This window comes from Balearica regulorum, chromosome 7, assembly GCF_011004875.1.
Source record: "Balearica regulorum gibbericeps isolate bBalReg1 chromosome 7, bBalReg1.pri, whole genome shotgun sequence".
In the NCBI taxonomy this organism is placed as follows: domain Eukaryota; kingdom Metazoa; phylum Chordata; class Aves; order Gruiformes; family Gruidae; genus Balearica; species Balearica regulorum.
This window is the reverse complement of record NC_046190.1, coordinates 21,678,000-21,700,703: the sequence shown is the minus strand read 5'-3', so window position 1 is coordinate 21,700,703 and position 22,704 is coordinate 21,678,000. Positions and strand designations below refer to the sequence as shown.

At 48.2% G+C, this 22,704-nt stretch overlaps 1 protein-coding gene across 3 annotated transcripts; it reads right to left on the bottom strand.

The window, feature by feature from the left end:
• Positions 1-20,990, bottom strand: WNT8B (Wnt family member 8B). 3 transcript variants are annotated; one of them, XM_075758392.1, is made up of 6 exons: positions 20,907-20,990; positions 6,241-6,274; positions 4,809-4,947; positions 3,338-3,463; positions 1,126-1,268; positions 1-700 (listed from the first exon to the last, which is right to left on the bottom strand). In XM_075758392.1, exons 1-6 carry the CDS (start codon positions 20,936-20,938, stop codon positions 143-145), a joined length of 1,032 nt encoding a protein of 343 aa, XP_075614507.1. In that variant the 5' UTR covers positions 20,939-20,990; the 3' UTR covers positions 1-142. The 3 variants fall into 3 exon arrangements, with proteins under 3 accessions (XP_075614507.1, XP_075614508.1, XP_075614509.1); XM_075758393.1 differs by lacking the exon at positions 20,907-20,990 and adding an exon at positions 20,735-20,839; XM_075758394.1 differs by lacking the exons at positions 4,809-4,947; positions 6,241-6,274; positions 20,907-20,990 and adding an exon at positions 3,856-3,917.
• Positions 20,991-22,704: the final 1,714 nt, after the last annotated feature.

Genomic DNA, 22,704 nt, shown 5'->3' with positions numbered 1-22,704 from the left:
TGCCTTGCCTGAGCCCCAGTGAGGCGGCATTGGGAATGAGACAAAACTAAGCCAAAGGGAAATGGTGCCAGGGGGCTGCTGGGGAGATGGGGAGGGCAGGAGAGGAGAGGGGCAGGCAGGACTATGAAGGAGCAGAGGCAAGTTAGAGCTTTCTCTTGAGCTTGCGGCTGGCCCCACCACCCCCACTCCGCTCCCGCTTCTCCTTGCGAACGCAGAAGTACTTGGTGACCCTTTTGCGGCACTGCTCACACCGCACGGCACAGCACCAGTGGAACTTGCAGTTGCAGCTGGACACCATCTCGGCTCGCCTCTCCTCCACCGCCAGTCCACAGTCCCCACACAGCCGCCGGCAGCTCCGCTTCTCCCACTTGCTGAGCGCCTTGCCCCTCTTCAGGCACTCCCTGCCCTCCGTGCCCAGCAGCCCCAGCGTCTTGTTCTCCAGGCAGTAGTCAGGGGAGTCTTCTAAATGGACCAGCTCTTTCTTGGAGATGGAGCTGAAGGTCTCGGCGATGGCACCCCGGCTGGCAGCGCTGTTCCCAGCCCCCTGCAGCAAGTCCACCTTCAGGGCTTTGTGATACCTCTCCTTGAGGTAAGTGCCCACCTCCCGAAACTCGGGCAGCTGCAGCCAGCAGGTCTGGGTGGTGCAGCTCCCCGACACACCGTGGCATTTGCAAGTCCGCTTCATGGTCCCTTTCACAGCCTACAGGGTGAGGAAAGAGAAAGAGGATTCAGGAAAAAAACGCAGAGGGGTCATTTCTGTGCCACAGTGCATGGAGAAATGTGACTCCAGACCTGTGGAGGGGTTTGCCATCAACCCTCCCTGCACAGTAGTCCTGCTCAGAGGTGGTTGGCTTAAAGCTTGCAGATTTGCTTCTCCAAAGTACTCCCCTACTTGAACTGAGAGGAAGAGGACAGCAGGAAGCCATTAACAGTGTAATCACGGAAGGTTTGCTACCTTAGAACAAACACCACCCATCACATCAGTACTGCTGCCATCCCCTTCTCCTTGGCAAGGTAGTTGATTCTTCTGAGCACGTGCTTTTAGCCACAGCAAGTTGTGACACAGTGAACAACCAGAGCCAATCTGGTATGCACTGCCAGGTCTGGAGGGAGAGAGGGGCTCACCTTTCTACCCGCCTCATTATTATGCAGATTCATAGCAGCTCTGGCATCTTGTCCAGTCTCCAGGGCATCCACAAACTGCTTGGAAATGGCTTCCCCAAAGCCCACGTTATCGCTGCAGCCTCCCCACAGCCAGCCTTGTCCCCCTAGGAAAGGAGACAAGACATGCATTGGCAGGGAACCAGCCCCTCACCTGTCTGGCTTGTCGCTCCAGGGACAAGAAAGTGTGTCAGAGCTGATAGGAGGGAATGGAGGCTGTGGGGCAAATCCAGCCTTTTGCCTCACGATATTCCCAAATTCCCTCCCTTTGGGCTCATACCATTTCTACCGAGGCCTGGATAGTAAGTGGCTCTTGCAAGCAGCAAAGGGGTATGTCCCGTGCGACAAACACAGGGATTTCCAGGCTTTCTATAGAGCAGGATTCAGAACCTGTTAATTATGATGCTTTAGCAGTCATATAGAGGAGGCTTTGGGTTTTTAATCACCTTCCCTCAACCCCTGACTTGAACTGGTTCAGTCTGACTTGCAGGGACAGCATCCTGCTAATGTGGATTAGCAAACTGGTGGAGGCATCCTGGTCAGAGGGAACAGATTCCCTTCCACCGGGAAACAACCCAAGCCTGGCTCACATGTACAAAAGAGGCCCACTTTTTGGTACACCCAGAATCCCAGGCTGATGTTGGGCATCTCAGAAGGGTCTGATTTTCCAATTATCATAAAGAAACAAAGGAGTCAGCACAGAACTGGGAACTGCACAGCAAGATGTGGAGGGTACTTTTCCTAACTGTGTGGGAGCTCGTTAACTTAGCTTGGCTGACTGGAAACACGTCATGCGGTTTGCTTCTTTTCCTCCTAGAGAAAAATGCCAAATTCTTTATGAAGATTTGAAATCTGGAACATTATGACCCTAACATGCCTCGGTGGTACACCTTGGGAGTTGTGGTTTAACGGTCTTGTGCCTCTCTTCTCCCTGGAAGACCTGGCCCTTGCCTGGATTTCTCCAGAGCATCGCGGTCCCCTCTCCCAGGGAAAGGCAGGGGTGTCTCATGGGAGGTGGGTACTTGCAGCAGGTGATGAAGTTGAAATCAAGAACTGGGCCCAAAGGGAGAATGGAAACCTTTCACCAACTTGGATTCAGCTCAACGGCATTTAGAATTGAATCACATTGTTTTGGACAAGCCCAAAAGTTTCCTTTGCCTTCCACGGTTTTAAGTTCACAATGGAAAATGTTCATGAAAACCAGATATCTTTTTGGGAAAAGAAGTATAGCATGACTAATGCAGTTTTCCAGAGAAGATAAAATTTGGTGTGTCATTGCCTGAAAGTCTTACTCTGCTAGAGACAGGCTATCCCACGCCTCAGACACCTAAGCAGCAGCGGCTGTTTTAAAAGCTATTAGCCAATAAAGCAAGTTACTAAATACTGGACACTCCAGAGGAGTTTGTCATAAACTGACATGTACCAACTGCCCAGTGTAGTTGGGTGGGGAAAGGTTTTTAAAATATTTTGATACTTTGAAATTTGACTTCTCTCCATTCAAAACAAAACACCAAAATGTCAATGTTTTCTGTGAAGGCTGAGCAGAGAGCTAGAGCAGCGCAGCCTGGGGTTCCTCCCCCAGGGCTGCCTAGTGGCTGTAGGCCTGGGTACCGCAGGGATGGAGATGGGGTGGAGGCTGTGTGCTGCAACGGTGGTTCTTCTGGTTGTGCTTTCATGTGCCTGCCACACTGACAAATGCCTGCCACTCTGCTTTTCCTCCTGGTAATTCTGCTCCAGAGCCACCCTGGTCCTGCACACCCTGAGAATCTGGAGGTCCCTCATCACCACTGCTATAACCAGATCTGCTATTTAGATGCACTGCATCGGATCCTCTCCTCTGCCCATACAATACAGTCATTCCCTCCAGCAGCTTAAACAGAGTTGTTCTTGATTTGAACCAGGGAAACTACAACCCCTTTCTAATTTCCTGCTCATTTAGAAAGTAATGGAAAAAATCAAGGGCTTGGCCTCAGCTGGTGTAAATTGGAGGTGGCCCCATTAGATTCCACAGAGCTACTTTTGTTTGAGCCAGGCAAAGCCTTACTCCGGGCATTATTTCCAAGTGCTGGGACCCTGGAAGAGGAGTTGTTTCTGCAGGCTTCAGCAGAGGAGAGGAGAAGAGCTTTCTCCCACTGCCTGGGATGTGAGAGAGGGATGGCAGCTCATCTCTCCTTACCCAGCTGTCCGTTACGGGAGTCATCACAGCCACAGTTGTCAAAATCTCCCAGGCTGCAGTTCCGGGTCAGCGTGTACATGACGCCTGCAGAGCTGATGGCATGGACAAAAGCGGTTTCTCGGTTTGCTGTAAAGAGAGAATACAAGAAGAACTGATGGGCTAAAGATTTCACACCACCGGTGTTAGAAATTATTCCTGCCATGCAGCAGACTGGGTAGGAGGAGATCTGTGATGGGCAGGGCTTTGTGGGGTGGAGAGGAGGTCCTACGTGTCACATTAGCTTAGTTTTGGCTTCAACTGCATGAAGACAGAAGCTCCCAAATTCGATCCAGACTGACTCATGCCATTTCCAAGGGCGTGGATGAGTTTCGCACTTGGCTGTCCTTGTGAGAGCTCACCAGCGGGGATACAGCACAGACAGCCAAATGTCCCCCCTGTCTCACTAATAGTCCCCAGAGGGGAAGGGGCTCTCCCCAAGGATCAAAGAGGTCAATTCCCACAGCCGCCTCGAGCCTTACCTTCTGTTGGACACTGGGGCCCATACCTACCCACCAGGGTCAGTGTGGTGATCATCAGCTGACTTCACTGAGCCTTTGGCTTTCAGTTAATACCGGCAAGGTCTGGATCTGAGCAGATAACCTTGACCAGAACAGCTCAGGGACCTGCTCCCAGTCCCAGAGTGTTACTTTGCGCAGCATTTGCCTCCTCAAGGCCTCATTTTGAAACCTCTGTCCACTTCTGTCTGGGGCCCTGATCTGCTCCCAGTCCCACCAGAGGGTCTCCTCCATACCCAGGTCCTGCCTGTACAGGGCAGGTGTGAGCTCAGCCCAGCAGCATATGTGAGTCCAGAGGACCAGGTATGCACTGAAGCACTTCCTGGCACCTGCAAATGGGTAAGGAATGGGACACAGTGACAATGACCACAGCCCCACACCCTGTGGTGGCACAGGTCATGGATGCTGGATTTCTGCCCAAGGTGACTCTGACATCTGGAAGCTGTGGGAAGACTTTTCTCCTGCATCTTGGCTAGAGCACAGCCACTGATGAACTCTTTCCTGCTCCGTTTAGCCACATCCCTCTGCTTGCCACCCCGCCACCCCATGCTGGTTCTCAGCCTCCCTGGGACACCCAGGTGAGAGGCACCACTTGGACATGGCATGTCCAGCATCCCATGCCGCAGGTGATGGTGGTGCATCCTGGTGGGGAGCCAGTTGTGTGAGGGTTGGTGGGATACTCCTGTCCTGTGCAAGCTGGGGCTCAGCGGGTCTGGAGGCAATGCTGGCATCGTGAGGCTGCCTTGTCTTGAAGCTAGATCCCAGCGTGTATCTGGGAGCTGATGGGTGAAGGGGCCTCCTGGACATCCCGGGTGGGGATGGGGAAGAAAAGGAGTCACTTGGGAAGAGGGGAGGGGCCCACAGGCTCTAACCTGTAGTGAGGGGGTCCCAGTAGTGATATCCAATGCTTTCCTTACCGCTGCGCAGCCCGCTGTGGCTGGAGAGCTGCAGTGCCCTCTCGGGGCAATTCCAGCGGTCCCAGGCGAACTGGAACTTGCACTCCTCAATGCCGCTCTGCGCCCCAGCTGCCACACTGCTTGAGTAGATGAGATAGGCCTAGGAGCAGAGCAGCGGGTCAGGAGGGGCGACAGTGTGTGTCCTGCTTCAGCCCCCCAGCACTAGGCATTGGCTGGCAAAACCAAGTCAGGATGAGTTGGCCAGCGAGAGGGACAGCCCCGTGGGCAATGGGCTGAGAACATCCCAGGGTGCAGGAGAGTCATTCAGCAGCTCTCGTTTCCATCACAGGCAGTGCAAGGCTGGTGTAGCCCCAGCTGCTTCCCACGCAGCCATGGGGCTGATCCAGGTGTAGCTTTCCTACCCTGCGCTGCATATCGTGGGTACTGCTGCTTCGGGGTCTAGATGGATGGAGAAGCACAGTGCAAAACACCAGGGAGAATATGGCCCTAGGTGGCTGGCGTTCAACTGAAAATAACTTGCATGCCATCTTACAGAGACAAGATGTACAGAGCCGAGGAAGTCTCTCAGGCTTGGCTCCCCTGGGGAGCAGTGCTTGCCAGCAGCAGCAGGGAATGCATTTTCTGCTGTGCTGGGTCAGAGCCTGAGCCTCCCCAGGGGAGAAGGCCAAAAGGAGCTGTTGGCTGTTAGCCACATTAGATGTGCTAGCCAGTCCCTGCAATGAAGAACCCTTTATCTCTCCAGTGTGAGAGGAAGCAGAGCCTTCTCCTCAGAGACCAGGGAGCTCCAGGCCAGCAGGTGCCTCAGCCTGCCTCCTCCTTCACCACAGCCTCAGGGGAAAGCTAGTACTTTGGGGCAAGGTTGTTCCACCATAGCATGGAGAGCTGTGGCAATAGCTAGATGGTCTTAGGGTGTTCCTGAGGAATAGCCAGGAACAAAAATCAGGTGAATTTTAAATTTTAAAGCTAGTCCTGGCTAGGGAAGTAAAAAAAAAAAAAGCCTCTGAACAAGGGGTGCAAGGAGGAAAGGGTTCAAAACCACTGAACAAGGTCCTAGCAATTCTAGTTGTGCTGCTTGGGGAACTATATTTTGCAGGGCCTATAGCAAGTGCCCTTCCAGTTGGATGAATGTGGGTCCTGATGCTAACCTGATCATTAGGAAGCAATAGATGACAGTTGAGGTGCCCAGCTGCTCCCAATAGACACATCTCCAGAATCTGGCCCCCAACCAGCTTAAAAGGACCCCAGTACAGCTTTGCTTAGGGTTGGGACAGCCTGAAGCAGGTTAGTCTTGACATTCTTTGTCTTGTTGCTGGAAACTTAGGAGTGAGGGGAGCTCTGGGCCAAGGCTGGATGGAGAGGAGTGGGAAGGAGGACCCCCTCCCTTCCTGGGTTTAGTGGAATCAGAAACAGAGATCAAAGGGATTTCTCTTACCTTGGGGCCCGTCATCAGGAAATTATTCACTGACCTGGAAGACAGAGACAGTGTCAGCAGGGAGGGGGTGATGGTGGAGGGGTCTGGGGAATGCCAGGCATCCCAGGGTTTTCCTCTTGCCCCATACAGCCTGCCTGTCTCCTAGCTGCAGGCACCTTTTGTCTCCCCCTTGTCTCCCCTTGCTGCTCCTTGCAAGCCAGGATGGTGCCTTCTCCATCTCCCCCAAGCAGGCTGTACCAGGCTGCAACCCCCTTACTCCTCCCTCCTCTTGCTTTCTTCTGCACAGCTGACATTCATACCAATCCCCTGTTTTGTTAGGGCTTTCCTGTTCCCTCAGCCTTGTTTTTTGCCTTACCAAGCTGCTGCTTAGCTTAACTCAGGGTAGCATTGCCCCCAGCCCCAGGAACACCCTGGTTCCTACTGCAGCCCTAGGAGATGGGCTGTGTGCCAGCACCTGCTCTCCCTGCAGGACCATGCCAAGGGAAGGAGGAGATCACACTGCTGCTCCTTCACAGTGTGTGTCCTGGCAGCATCCCCCCAGATCATGGTCCCTTGTTTCCCTGCGGTGCCAGCTCCGGCTGCCCACACTCTTATTTTGGTCATGTTAAAGTGATGGCTGAGCATAAGCACTCTTTTCCCTATGCTGCCGGGCACTGTGTGGGGAGGAGTAGGGGTACGAGTGAGATGGTCCTAGCTGAAATTAAACTTTCTCGTGTTTTCCAACTGATATATGAAAAAATGAGATGAGCCGTTTCCAAAGGTGCCGATTTGTAAGTATTCATGCGAAATGTTTAATTCTGCTACCAGTCATGGAAAACTGTTCTACTGAAAATACCAGGGTCTGTTATAGTAATTGTAAGTTGCAGGCTCCTGAAACTTCTAGTTCTGGGAATTTTGTGATCCCTCTCTTTGTTCTGTAGGTCAGTAACTCCTATTTCTTGTATGGAAGAGGACACTGAGGCCAGACGAGTGGCATGAGTGGCCTGAGACCTTGCAGTGAGTGAATGACAGGGGAAAAGCTAGAGCATGCACTGAGAGAAATTAGACTCTTGAGCTTCCTCTTGAGATGTTCTACTTCAAATGCTGGTCATTTCCCAGTGGCAGATGCCTCTCCTTTTCAGCAAGCCTGTCTCTTCAGCAGAGCTGCACGTTCCACTCTGCAGTTGGGCTACCAGGCATGCAGTGATGCTTGCTGCTTTTTTAGCTCCCCTCCATTCTCTGAAAATCCCAGCAGCTAGGTGGACCTTGGCTGCATGTGGGGAAGACAGGTTAGGGTACGTTTTTTCCTCCCTGTGTGTTTTCAAGCAATGCTGTCTGGAGCCACAGTTATACCTGGTAAGGGAGAGAAAGGCACTGTCCTGTTGTGCTACAAGTCCTGCACAGAGGGTGTGGGAGCATCCCAGGGCAGGCTTAAGCACAGGCAAAAGCAGGTGCTGCTGTCCCAAGCCAGAGGACTAAGCATAGCTGTGCTGCAGCCCTGCCATGGACATGGGGGCGGACAGGGTATAGCTTAGTCAAAACCTCAAAACACCTTGTCTTTGCTATTACAGTTCAGACACAATTGAGAGAACTAGTTCGCAAAGTCTCACTCTGGCAAGTCTGACTTTTTTTTTGGTGGAAATGTGTCCATATTGGTGAATCTTGTAATGGGAAAGATTCCCCTGGGTCAAAACAGGAGGGAAGAGCCTGTGCCATGGTACTGCAAGAGCAGGAGATCCTTTCTCTTTGTTTCAGGCCTGGGATTCAGACCCGGCTGTGCTCCAGCCCCCATGGATACTTTAGCACGAAGTCGATGGCTGTTTTGCAGAGGAATTTTCCTTTGGGAGCCGCTTCTGCATTGTACAGCTAATTAAATATTTCCTGGGACTTGGAGAGACGGCATCTGTAGCCGAGTGATTAGAGCATCGGGTGACCTGAATCACACAGGGCCATGAACCTGGGGCTTTTCAGACTGTGTAAGCTCTGTGGGTCTCCATCCTAATGCAACTGGGTAGCAGCATGAACAAGTCATTTTTCCATCTGGTTTCCCTCCTGTCCTTTGCCTTGCCCTTAAGTGCTTTGCTATGGGGACCACACTCAGGATGGTGTCAGTGTGAACCTGAGCCCCTGGTAGCAGCTGTGCGAAAACTCTGGTAAAATGCCCCTGTATAGGCAAGATGTAGAGAATTGTGAGTCCTCTTATCTTGCTTTTGTGACCAAAACAAGAAATACATCCCATCTGCATTGCTTTCCCTCTCTGAAGGAAAAGCCAAATTCACAGTGTGCAAGAAGGATTTGTTTCAAACCCTTGCTGGCCTCATCTTGGATTAGGAACATCAGAGCAGTTGCAAGGGTGGCTTTAGGAGGAGGACAGTAATCCCCAAGTTCAGGGTTTACAGCAAACCAGCCTGTTAGCAGGTGTCACTTGACATAACTGCATTGAAGCAGAGGATCTGTTCCTCCCAGGATAAATGTCAAGGTTCACAAAAAGGCCAAGTTCAGGATATGCCAATTCACCATCTGCAGCTGAGCAAATGGTACAGTAGCAATTTCCCAGCAGGATATTCTAAACATTTTTATTAAGTCGGAGAAACAGAAGGCATTTTCCCTGAGCTCTCTGATCAACAGGCAAGCATGCTGCTGGGCGGGTTTGTAGGACTTACACAAGTAAAGGACTCATTTAGACTGGTATGCTTGACCCCCCCACATCTAACTCTTGCAGCTGCAAGTAGATTCAGGAGAAGGGGAGATGGGACTGTTGTATGGCTGGAGGCTAGCTGAAATTTTTCTTATGCTAAAAGGAAAGATAATAATGGAGACAAAAATCTGTGTGCTTTGTCTTTGCTTGTATGATCTCGCTAAGAAAAATGCATCTCTACTCTGGATACAGTCTCCAGCAAGGGTAGAGAGTAATTAAGCCACTTGTTCCACAGATGTAGTGCAATATTGACAATGCCACTAGAGTCATTGATAATGCTGCAAATAGGAATCACTATGAAAATGAATTTATCTTCATTTTTGTCTCTGTAATGTGATTTTTATCTATTTATTTATTTCTATTAATTTTCCATGCCACTGTAAAGGAAAGCAGAATGTAATCCTAAACTGGCTAGCTGCATCCACAGCAGCTGTAAACGAGCCCAGTTTCTGTGACTTTGGTGTCTCCACACTGAATTTAAAACTCTTTGAAATCACACACATGAAAGGAAACTCTTGAAATTATTTCTCTTCTCCAAGAAAGCTTACAGGGTTTCTAGCTATCTAAACCCCCTTCCCTCCACCCTCAAACTCCAGGACAGCCTTACGCGGACTGAAGCGGAGCAGAGACAGAGCTCAGCAGGTAGAGAGAGGAGTCCCACCGAGTTCTTCAGCCCCTTCCCCAGCCTGTGCAAGGCATACTGCTTCCCTCGCTGCAACTCTATGCATCCAGGTAAAAAGCAAATCTAGGGCAAGGGATTTTCACTGCATCCAATACTAGGAAATTATTAATATCTATAGCAGGAGTTCTCTGTCATAGTTTTATTGATTCTGAAAGCAAATAACCCTGCCAAGCAGCTGTCCCATTATATTTTACACATATCAAATACTAATAAGCCTCTGGTAATTTCTGCTTGGTTACAACTTTAGCCAATAACAGCACCCTGCTCCTCAGTTTAATATGCCCCAAGAGCCTTATCAAATCTTCCATTAAAGTATTTGTTTGATACCTTATCACTCACTCATGCTACTTTGCTGCTGGTTCAGCTCTTTAGAAAATTACGAAGCTGTATTTAGATCTTTACTGTCATTATTGTAAATACAGAAAATGGATACAATTTCACTTTGGATCTGAATTTCATTCTCAAGTACAAACTCCCCCAAGTTATTAGAAAACCAGTGACACTGGAAACTAAAGGCAATCCAACAGCTGAAGTGTAAAAATCATTTAGAAACAAGCTGCTGTATTAGAGATTGTTACATTATTCCCACAGGATAGGAGACCAGGAGGCAACTCATTAACATTTGGAGCTTTACATTTTTTTCTTCATTTCTGTTTTGTTATAGTTATGTGATTTTTAGTTCCTAAATGCAACCCTGACATTTTGCTCATCTAGAAACACGCTGACCATTCAACCTACCTGACATGGCACAATCTAATGCACACTCAGAGAAGGGAAGTGGCCAAATATTTATATATAAAAATTATTGCTGATCTGTATTGCCCCCCACTCCCAATTCTTGTGATTAAATGACAGGAAAAAAGAAGCTTGTTGCATTTTAAGCTGTTGGATGAGATAAAGACAACCAGCAAAAATTGCAAGCAGGATTATTGTATGATTCACACAAACCTTTCTTTTCTCCCCTCAAGGGACAGGGTCTGTCATATTGTTTTGAATGCAATTTGCAATTTTCCTTTCTCTCAGGAAATCAGGACCTGAGCAACACGCAGAGAGAAGCAGGGCTATCTTGAGCTATAAACTTTTCTCTTAGATAAAAACTTCGGAAAGGCAGACAGGGAATTTAGACATCCAACTTCCATTGACAATGTCTGGGATTTCTGTATTTAACTCTACTCTGTGCTCTGAAATTTCTTCCCTTTAAACTTTCTTAAAAATGTTGATTCCTCCCACACACACTTTAATGTATTCTAAACCTGTTTAAATTGAGGAAAGCAAGACACACATACAGGGAGAGCGGAAAAAGAAAAATAAAATCAGCCTGAGTTCTTGCATAGCCTCTCTCTGCATAACGTACATATTCCCCTTGTTCCAGATGGGAGATTTATCTTCTGTTTGCTACTGTATAATATTTAGGTATACAAAAACTGTTGCACATTCTTTTAATGAAGGGAGGAGGAAATCTCTGAAAGAACATAAACTTCACTCTCACCCTAGCAGGAATGAGTTCCCATTTACCCAAGTTTCTCTTTCTGTAATTTTGGTTTCTCCATCCATGTAATAACCCTAAAGATCTCCTATGGGGGAGGCAGGGATTTTAGTAATTGAACAGAAGAAGACTTTCCTTGCTATTAGCAATAAGTCTGTAACCCACTGAGCAGATTCCCTAGGGCATCATAGAAATGTAGAATAACGTTTGGGTACTCAGGAAAAATCATGTAGGAGAAAATACCTACAGAGCCAGGTCATTTGAGTCCATCTCCATTTGAGCATGGGATAGATACACTCTGCAAAGTATGATGAGAGATTTCATGCAAGTATCATCTCTTTCTGTTCACTCGTAAAACATTTCTGGAAAGAAATGTAAAACCACATAGCAAGAGGGCCACAGGAGATGACTGCAGGTTTGTGCATGGGGGGGACTGGTCTGGCAGGACCCAGGTGGTTGGGAACCAAGCCGTAGCAATCTCCATACCGAAAGCTTCTCCCTAGGAAATCCTAATACATGAATTTCAGACGTATAATCCTGACCCTGTGCCGGCCAAGGAGCCTGGATCTCGGGCTGCTCATGCGGAGTGACACTCCTGTGGATCTAACTCACCCCTGCTGGCTCTGAGCTCTTAATCAGGGACTGTCCTCTTCAGGGAGCACAGGAGAAGCCCCACTTGATTTCATTAAGATGAGACATAAGCAGACTGTGAGCCTTTGAAAAAACAGAAATCCCTGGTTCTCCCATTGGGTTATCTTCCCATTTGAAAGTGAGGGGCTAGATCTTCTGCTCTCCTGTACTCTATTTTACCCCAGCTCAGGATCTGGCCCATAAAATTACTGCTGGGAAGCAAGGGGGAGGAAGGGGACTTTCTCTGCTCAGATCTAATCTCTCTGACAATGAGTGTGTTGGGGCTTCGTTAAATATCTGGTCCCATTACAGACCAGAACTGAGCTAAGTGGAAAAGAGGGGACATTTAGGAAGGTGAAGAGGAATTTCCTTAAGGTGTCCAGGAAGAGAACCTGCCTGTGACACAGACTGAAGGTGCTCTTGATACTCACCAGGCACAGCAGCATTGGAAGAAGGAAGTGAGGAAGAAGATGCCCAGATAAGGGTCCATGTGAAATATAAAATCCAAATAAAGAGGGAGAAAGGAGATTCTAAAAAAAACCCTTGGGTACCACCACCACCAGAGAAAAGAAGAAAAAAAAAAAAAAAGACAACAAAATTAGGGAAAGGATGGAGTTATTTTCCACCCGGCGCTCCTGGTGTGATGAAGAGGCATATGCCCCCTGAATCCCAACTTCTGTGAAGGGTAACCAATCCTCAAGTAAGAGCTAAAGGGGGTTGGTGAAATGGAGCCGCAGAACTTCCTAAGAAGAGATTATCTACTTAATTAAAGATTTTTTTTTTCCCTAAGTCTTTCAGCCAATCAGGACTCAAGTGCCAGAGAGAGATTGAACTGATGAAAAGAACACCCCAGGTTCCTCGAAGACAAATGCACCACGAAAGGGATAAGAGGGAGGGAAAAGGGGCAAACAAAAAAAAAAAAAAGAAAGAAAGAAAAAGAGAGAGAGGGATAAGGAAATAGACAGCAAATCCCTTAAAGTAATCACTAGATTCAATCTCCATCAGCGCTGCCCTGCCTCTCTATCCCCCGCAAGGGCAACTGGAAGGGCTGCTTTTGGTGTGCCCTCGCCTCCTCCTGCCTTGGAGAGATTGCTGGGGCCCGGGTGTGCTGGGTGCTCTGGGATGGAGGGCTTGCGTTCAGGCTGCATGCAGCATGATTCAGGGATAAGGCTAGGAAACACATATGTGAACGTTGTCTCTGCCTCAGTATCCCCCAGGAGGTTAAGGGGAACTGGGGCCAGTTCCTACCTCCAGCTGCTCCTCCCTTGTCATGGTGACCTGCTCTTTCTTCCCACCTCCTGTTTGCAACATGCCACCCTCACCACAGGAGAGAGGCCTCTGACTAAACCTTCCCTTTCCCCCTCAATTTTCTGCTTTTAGGGTTTCAAACAAAGTCCGTGGGAGATGGTCTTTGGTTTGGGAGGGTTGGTGTTCTCTCAATGAGGGCTTATCCCAGGCCAAGATCTGCTGGAGCTACTCAGAAATGCATCCAGCCTGTCCCTCCTGGCCATGTGGGGCACTCCAGTTACGATCACATTGCCCACCACAGCCACTCTGACCAGCCCCAGGCCAACGGGACCAGCTTCACCACCCTGTCCCAGAGCCACAGGAGCATCTTCTCCACGCTGCACAGCTGATTTTTCTGCTCTGGACATAAACAGCTAAAATGGGGGCTGAGACCAGTCAAACTCATTTCACCAGGGGTGCGGCTGCTGAGCAGAAGGGCCAGACCGGGACAGGATTTGAAGGGGAGCGAGACACTGCGGCTGGGCCATCAGGCAGGGCTGGCTGGAGGCTGAGCTTTGCTCAGGGCCACCTCAGGCAGATGAAACATGCCTCCCGGGTCACACAGTCTCGGGGAGTGAAACCTGCCTGGCAGTGACTTGCTGTCAGCTGGGCTTTGGCCATGACAAGACCAGCTGTGCCCAGGCCAGGGAGCTCCAGCCGGGCACGAGCAGGGCACCGCTGGCAAAATACTACCTTTGCCCCCAGCGCTGCCCACCCCGCCAGGGGGGCCCTCGCCCTGAGGGGTGGCTGGGTGGTTTGCAAGCACCTAGGTGAGGAGAAAATGCAGCTGCCAGCAGTTGATCCCAGGGCCAGCTGTGCCTCTCAGCTGCATCCAATTACAGCAAGGCTAACAGTATTTGCACTAATTAAAGACTCAGCTCCTGGAGCCCTGAGCATTTTAAAACCCGAGGTGTTATGTACACTAAGAAAAAGATTGAAAATTTATCTAGTAAAAGATAAAACCCCAGAAACTGAAAGGTGAGGAAAATAAGCCCTTCATTTATTTATATATATATTTTTTTATTATTATTTATTATATTGAAATAGAATTTCAATGCCATGATGTTTAGCACAGTTTAATAGTTTTGGTAGCCTAATTCAAGCACTGAGGGTGGCTGTGCTCTCCCTGCCAGAACAGACTGTCCCAGATCCGTTGTAGGGAGCCGCTGCAGAGGCTGACGCTGCCCTGGGGGAGCTGAGGGGCTGCCTGCTCTGCGGGGGCTCAGCCCCACGGGAACAGCGCTGGTGGGATGCAGGGGATGCTGCCACCCTGCACTTGGCATTTATTTCCAATGGCAAGAAAAAGAAGAATTTTGAATTGTTTCTGCTAAGTGTCCAAATGTCTGTTTCAGGACTCTTGAACCAGAGTTTTCTCATTCCTCCAGTCCAGCAGCAACAGCATTTTGAAATCCTGCAATGCTTCAGACATGTCTTGACCAGCTGGAAAGGAAGGACACCATTGGGTCCACTGGGGTGAGCTATTTTTGTTTACTCCAAGACAAATTAAGTAAGGGGATTGCAAAAATGAGGAAAAAAAATAATTGTAGGTGGATCAAAAATAAAGAGGAGGAATTTATTTTTTCATTAGCTGTTACAAGCGGCAGCCAGGCCTTCCTCCAAGCTCACATAACCACCAGCAGCACCAGGGTGCTTCGGAGCCAGCAGCCTTCCCAGTCAACTTCTAATTTCAATTAAATGCAATAGTCACTTTCCAGGAAACAAGCGTGTTTTTCAAGCCAAAGAGGCTGGAGGCAAAGCCTGAAACAAAACTGTCCCTAACATGTTTCAAAGCACTTAATTAGAGCTCTCAAAGGCTGTTTAATAGACTCTATGAGGTACTCTCTAAAGAAATGGGATGCAAAATTGTTTTATAATGTTCCTCAAATTTTGTTATTGTTACTGACAAAAGCTCTGTACATTTTCTAAAATGGTCCCAGAGAGCATTAAAATACATTTCATGGCCAGAGGGACTGGTATATTATCTCATCTGACCCGTTGGTCAATACAGATCTCTACTGACCTTTGCATTGAGTGCTGTAATGTGTGTTTGACTATTTGCTCATCTCCCAGAACAGCAGACAGGGTTTGAGGACAACAGGAGACAAAGAACTTAACCACCATCTGTGGTGATTTGTTCCAGCTTGTTAAAAAAAACAAACAACAAAACAAGACATTAATATAAGATGTCTAGGTTTCATTTCCAGAGTACTGAGAAGATCTGAACTGTCCTTAAAGACCATGTACAAATAATCACAGAAAGAGTGAAAAATAAAGCCTCTAACACTCTTGCTGCCTTCCACCCTTGTACCAATGCAACTGATGGATATGAAAAATGAGGTTAAGAAGTGGGGGTAAAAATTCCAAGCCTGACTCACAGATATCTCAAAAATTTCTTTATGTCAATGCAAAGTGCCCAAAGGACAGATTTTTTTTTTTAAAACAAAATGACCATTAAAAAGGCCAAGAAGGAATTAGAAGTCTCTTATTTTAAAAGATATGCAAAAAGTATGAGAACAAAATGAAAAGAAATTAACCTTCTCTAGGGAGCACACAGAATTCAACCCTGAAAGAGCTGAAAAAGTCTGAGGAAGGTCTGGCTTCCCAGAGCAGTAGGCAGACTTTGACTGACTTAACTGCAGCTTTGCCTTTCGCACCAGCTAAATATGGCTTTAATAGTATCTAATACCTATGAAAACATCCCCAGCGCCCCAAGAAAGTGTAAGCGTTGCTTGCAATCCCATACTGAATGTGCCCATGCTATTCTGCTCCTACAGTCGAGTGGTTTCAGAAGCAAAGCAAGACAAAGGCTGGGGACATTTAATAGCTTTTATTAGAACAATTGAAACACAATGGAATAAGCAAACATGGTTTTTGAGCCTTTTGGCTCTGAAAAGACAGGAAAGGTGCTGGTGTGCTCAGAAGCCTGTCTGTTTACTTATTTTTTTTTTAGCTATATCAATGTAAGATTGTGCCATTGAAGACGGTATTGACACACCAGGACACGCAAATGGCTGCATGACCTCTTCACCGTAAGCTTGACTTTGCAACCTTTATGTTCCCTAACGCTGTTCTGTGCGTGGGTGATGCATGCTCAGCAGCCTCCCATAAGGTCTGCTTGTGCTTTACCAATATTGAATGTTATCCTCGTATTTGCAGGTTCTCCTTATGGTTCATGCAGGGCCAGCTCAGGGGATCCTTGCCTACTGCAGTGAACTGTGTGACTGGACACATCCATCACACTTCTCCTAGGAAGTGACTTCTGCAAAAATGTGAGGAAAGGTGGAAGGTCAGATCTTTAGTCTGTTCTTCAGTTGCTGGACAAAAGCTTAAGGTGTGTGCAAGCAACCAGGAAAATTATTTTACATTAAAAGGGCCAGAAATGGTATAATAGCTATAGAGGGTCTGTTCAGGGTTCAAGGCATGGACATTTACAAAGCAGCCAGTTTCAAGAGAAAGCCAAAGATCTCTTGGGAAATGTCTTCCTTAGCCACAGTACTTAGAAGTTGGCTGTGCCCTGGAGAAAGTGAGCTTAGAACACTTCACAAGGTTTGGTTCCTCCTTAGCCTGGGCTATGACGATTCCTTTATCATTTACTCTCAGTTACAGCACTAGAGAATATTCCCTCTGAACGGTCTTGACTTGTCGTGGCAGTGACTTGGACAGGCACACGCAGTGTTGCCAAAAAAAGTATTTCTTTCGAGAGTCCAAAGAGCAAGTATGGGTCCAGGACATCTTTTGCCAGCACCCACCGACCAGGCTTCGAGAGGGAAAGGGACAGAAGTGCTGAGAGGTGGGGTACCTGGGGCTGAAAATCAAAGGAAAGCAAGGAAGTGGTGTGCTGTTAAAGGACAAGCAGGATCAGCTTGAAGAAAAAGGACTGTGAGGGTGGGAGGGAAATTAATGTATAGCACTCCAGGAACATGTAATTAGGATGAGCAGGACTGAGCGAACAGAAGCACATTCCTGGCTGGCTGGCAGGAGGTGAGATAACCCTGGAGGTGAAAGGGACCACACTGAGCTCCCAGGGCTAGCAACATACCCTTGCCACGTGCCAGCCACACCTTGCTCCTGTCCCCTCGAAGGAAAGTCAGACCCCCATGCAGAGCGGCAGCTACAGCACTACCCAGCATGGCCCTTTGGGGACCAGGAGCCCAGGCCACGTGCTGCTGCTCATCCTGGACATGGCCACCATCCTTCAGAGCCTTGCTCGGGCCACCACAGACAAGCTCAGGGTCAGGGGGAGTAAATGTCACAGGCATCAGTGCAGGTGGCTCTGCAAAAGGAGCCTCTCTAGCACCCAGGAGGGCTCTGCCTCTCAAGGGGGAAACACGCTTGGCCCCTGCATGGGAAGATCTGGGGCATGCCAAAAAAACCCCCCCAAAAAACCCCCAAAAGAAAAAAGGCAGAGATATCCTTCTGTACTCACTAGAAGGATTAGTAGCTGGAGGAAGAAAGGGCTATGGGTTTGAGAGGTGTGTGGAGCTCAGTGAGCTAGAGGATGAGGCGGGGAAAGTAGGAAGATGGCTCAGCAGCACGGTGTAAATAATTGCTAGCTTGGGTCTTTGGCAAACCTGAGGAACCCAAGAAAAAAAATCTACATGGGAGCTGCTTAAATGAATCCACTGTTGCACCAGAGACAGACACTTTGTTTCCCTTTCAGGCTCCCTGTGCTCCCCTCAATACTATTATTATCAATCAGGAATATTTGGAAACAAAACCACATTTCAAACTGAACAAAATCAAGCCCTTTTATTAAGAAAACTTCCCAGTGACATGATCTTTTTTTAGCTGAAATTGTCCTTGAGCTCTGCAGGAGCTGTAAATAGCTCCAGCCGACTTACAACTGGCTATCCCTCACCCAAGCGATTTTTCTCAGCTCTGGTGAAGAGAGACTGATTGGTTTGGAGCCCTTTTTGTAATGCAGGCAGGAGGAGGTTTAGCTGAGCGTTTTATGCAATCCTGTGATGTTTTCAATTTCTAATTTGCTATGCTGTCTAATGACCGTGCAGTGGCGTATGTAGCTCTGAATTACCCTGTAATTTGTTCTGCTGGTGAGCCAGCTCGCTGTTCGGCAGCCGGCAGATGGTGCTCCCGGCTCGGCCTGCCGCCGGGCTGGAGCTCGGCGCTGCTGCTGAAGAGCATCCCTGGATCACAGGGATGCAGGGAAATGTTCCTGTGCTGGGCATTGCCGTGTCCCACACAGACAACAGGCTCTGAAGGGGCTCTGGGCTTAAAAAAATCTCCTCTCCTCCTCCCCTCTTCTCCAGAGCAAGCACCATGAGGCCTCAGCATGGGCTAAGACCAGAGATAATCATGAGTGGCTCAGTGTTCACAGCAGCGGTGTGGAGCCGCTGGCGGCTGTGCTCATGGGTGGAGGGCCAGCAGCGCCCTGATGTGAGCTCTCTGCTGCGGCGTGCTGCGGCACACTTCCCCATGGGGCTGCGGTGGCAGCTGATGAGTCCTCTACCGACACCTGGCCTTAGCTCAGGAAGGATCAGGTGCCCTTCAACCCTCAGCTGGGAGATGGCTGTAAAGTCATCAGAGGTGGGAACAGTAGAACCGGATCCATGCTTTTTCACAGTTGTACCCCCTAACAGGTCCTAGGAGAAATCCCAAGGACAGGGACCTGCAAATCTGGCTTGGCTCTTTGCCCTAAAACAGCGGTAAAAACTGCACTGGCATAAGTCCAGTGAGGCCCTTCCTCTTTGCCTAGGGATGACTAACATGACTAACCCTCGGCATTTACCCAGAATGAGTCAGGCCTGCAAAATCATAAGACTGGCTTGAAAATAATACACAGTGGGAGCTATTTGTGTCCAAGCCTTTAAGGTACTCTTGGGGCTTGTTTCCTCTGGAATTGGCAGGGCTGGGAACATGCTCTTCTCTCGCATGAAAGGCAAGCTGAGAGTCTTGGGCTGTAGGCGATCAGGCTTTCCCATGAACACCGAATGTCAAAAAGCTTGCCGTACATCACAGGGGGTAGCAAGGCTGAGAAGGCATGTAGGACCTCTCTGCGTTGCCCAAAACTTACTGAGTGTTGGTCCTGGCTGTTTGCTTGAGAGATTTCACGTGTTCGGTGTTCGTACATTAAAATACCGGATCATTTTTGTTCTGTCCTTGGCCAAGAACTTCTCTTGGCCTTCATTGTGTTACTTGTTGCTACTCTTCACCTTGGGAGCGGCTGCATTTCAGTGGCGAGCATTAGATCAGCCCACAGGGTGCTGTGTCCCCCAGCGAGCTGTAAGGAAAACTGAATCATTTCCCAATAAAACCCAGGGCTCAGGATCTGGCTCCAGCTCCAGTGTTCTCCAGTGTCATCTGCACTGACTGGGACCATCTCTTCTGCCAAAACAGTCAGTCAGTCCCAATAAATGGTGATTATGAGAAGCTTGGAGGCTGAATCAGCCAAGATGAAGAAACAGCTCCAGGATGGTCAGGAGAAACTGGCACCACAAAATTTGTCATCAGTCCTTTGCAAATGCCATTGCTGACAGAGCCAGAATCCAGCTTCCTGTCAAAATCTTAAACATGAGGCACTTTTATTGATGGCTGTTGGAAAAATGTTGCAGACACAGTGTTGTTGGATAACCCTGACCTCTTTTACAGGTGTCCCAAGAAATAGGCTGCTGCATAAATAATAAAGCAGCACTTTTGTTGGCCTGTTGGGGACAAGCCCCTTGGCTTTCATACTGTCAGCCTGGATGAGGTTTCACCCCTGATGAGGCCACCACAAAGAGATGCTTTATTGAAGCATAACACTGTCTGAAGGAGGTGTTTCTTTTCCTGTCTAAAGGCACATTTTGGTTACAGGCTAAAAGCATGATCTGTAGCCTGATCAAGATTTTCCATTGAGCCCTGAAAAACAGAGACCCAGAGAAGGAAGGAAACAGAAATTTGGCTAGAAATAATAACCCTTTTCTGAGTGCCACTGTTGAAGAACAGCTAGGAAAGATGGCTTCATGTTGCTCAGGTGCTGCTGAGGGGAGTCAATGCATGATGGCAAACTTTGTTCTGGCTGGTTACATTCATTTGTCACAACTGATAGCAGTCAAGCTTGCTTTGTACGAATGTTTTGCAAAGTCATCCATATCTGATCTCCATCACTGCAGCATCCCAGGACACAGTCTACTGCAACCTCTCAGTACACATACGAAATGTCAGCCATTGACTAGAGGCTGGTAACTGAGGCATGGCAAAGATAATGACTTGTCCAGACTCAGACAGCGAGATGGTGTATTGTAGGATACATCTGAACTGAAAACAGACCAGAGCATAGCCTGCTGCTAGGGAGAGGAACAGGAGGCTGAGGGTACCCCTACAACATGTCAGTGATGAGAAGGGGGGACCCTACCAAAGAAGATGCAAGAACATCCTGGCTGCTGGCTAGAGGTTGCTGGGGGCTGAGACCCCAGTACAGTGGGATGGCACCTCCTTGGGAGCAAAAGAGGATCCTGTAGAAAGTCAGCTCTTCCCAAACATCAGAGTTTATATGAGGACCTGCATCTGGTCTCGGAATGAAAATCAATAGCAATGTTTGCACCGGTTTTACATTAACACGTGCAATGTAGGAACGAGCCCTATGTTTAGAGGACAAAGCATTCATTGCCACACCAACGGAGAAGAAAGCAAAAAACCCCAACCTCCACCACATTAGAAGAAACTAACATTCATATTAATCCATCACTAGGTGGTATTTTCTGGAATGGTGTACTTTAGGTAGTTTTGTCCTTACCTATTGCCACTGTGAAAGATGTGCTAACTCCCAGACTTTCTGCTGTCAAATTTCATCGCAGTACCAGTTTGGAGGCAGAGTCCCACACTTCCTCTCCTCAGTTTTTAGAAATACGGCAACATGATTCAGTCCTCATGCCATCAGGGTGAGCAAAGAGAAATACGTAACTCACAGTGGCACTGAAGGCACCAACTCTGGATGCATTTCCCTTGCAGTTCCCTCTCCGACTCAGGGACGGCGATGCTGCCTCAGCTGTAACTTCAGCTAATAATGCACGCTGTGCACTCTGTGAAGGGCTTTTTTTATTAGCACCACAGGGTGTGCTGATAGCTGATCGCATATGACAGGAGCCATTCTTACAGCTGCCTGCTGTTGCTACGTCCAAAGCCTTGCATGCAGCTGCTGGAACAGCCCTTACCCGCCCATGGTTTGTAACCAGAGAAGGAACAAAATGTCCTCAGGAATTAAGCATGGCTTGTTTCTGCCAGGCTTTTTATTATGAGTATTTACAGACTGTATCAGTCATTCGTAGGTGGCGATGCTTAGAGGAGATAGCAGATCCCGCTCAGGAGACAGGGGCTTCAATTCCATCTCAGCCTTCAACCACAGATAAATTATTCCTCTTTCACAAGCCCCAGTCTCCCTCCCCATTCAAGTTTTTACTTAGACCGTAAGCTTTTGGAAACAGTGGGTATCTCCCAGCATGGGTTTGTGCAGCACCCAGCACAATGGAGACCTTGATCTTGATGGCAGCCTTCACTCAGTATCTTAATAGAAGCATCCAAGTCTTTATATGAATTAACTTACCTGAACAATCCTTTGGCCATATTGACTCCAGATCACATGTGTGATACGAAGTGACAGAGGAAAGTGTATGTATATAAAACCACTTTCTGGGTTTGGAGTGACAGAAGGTGTAACATCTGGGTTGTGAGTGGAGGTGACTGCCCTCCAAGTGGCAGCGCTGCACCTCAGACACGATGTGCTCACCGTCTCCACTGCCTGCTAGAAGCTTTCTTCTGTGTGGGAAAAATAAGTCAGCTCCCGGTCTTAGATCCCAAAGTGCGATTTTGTAGCAATTGTGGTGGTTCTCTGCAGGGAGCAACTCCTTAGAGAGCAGGGCTAATGAACAGGAGAATGAACCAGTAACTTCATTACAAAGGGATACCCTTGACCTGTCTGGAGAGAGAGCAAAAACCAAATCTTCGAGGAGACTGGACCCTCCAGTCTCTTTTCCATTTTCAGCCACTCACTAGACACACCACGGGAGGTAGGAGGTATCACTTCATAAGGAAAACTCCCTTCTGACTAAAAGAAGCCTGACAAAGGACATTATAAACAGGACATTTTGTCCTTTTCCCATAAATAATGTAAGGACCATTAATACTGCTCCACCTGTCATTAAGAGAGTGAACTTCCCATCTTGCATGGCAGAAGAGTGGACCCTACTGTGCACCTCACCTCCAATGGTATGTCTTCCAGCTTTGCTGGGCTGCAAGGAGCAGATCTGTGTGCAGTCTCTACCAGAGAGAGTCCATTTCATTGGTTTACTACCTCTCTTGATCAAGACATCAGACAGTCATCCAAAAAACCTGGTATTTTTCACTATGGTTCCTCAGGCCAGTCATGTGTCTTCTGTGTCTCCTCTGCCTCAGCTTAACAGACCCACAGGAACACCATGCAGGATCTTTCTGGCGACATTAGGCATCCTGAAGCAACAGTGAACCTCTGTTCCTCATCTGCCAGCCAGTTTCTAATCCAAGCCTGGCTATTTTTATCCAGTTAGGATTTCTTCACTCCCTTAATAAATATATAATGTGGCACTCTATCAAATGTCTGGCCAAAGGTTTGCAATCATTTGCATCAAATTGCAAAAAAGTTTGCAATCATTTCTGGGCATACTGGCCCAGAAAACAACTGACTAATCAAATGGCATCTTGTTTGCTAAGTTGACTCCAATAGCAAAGTCT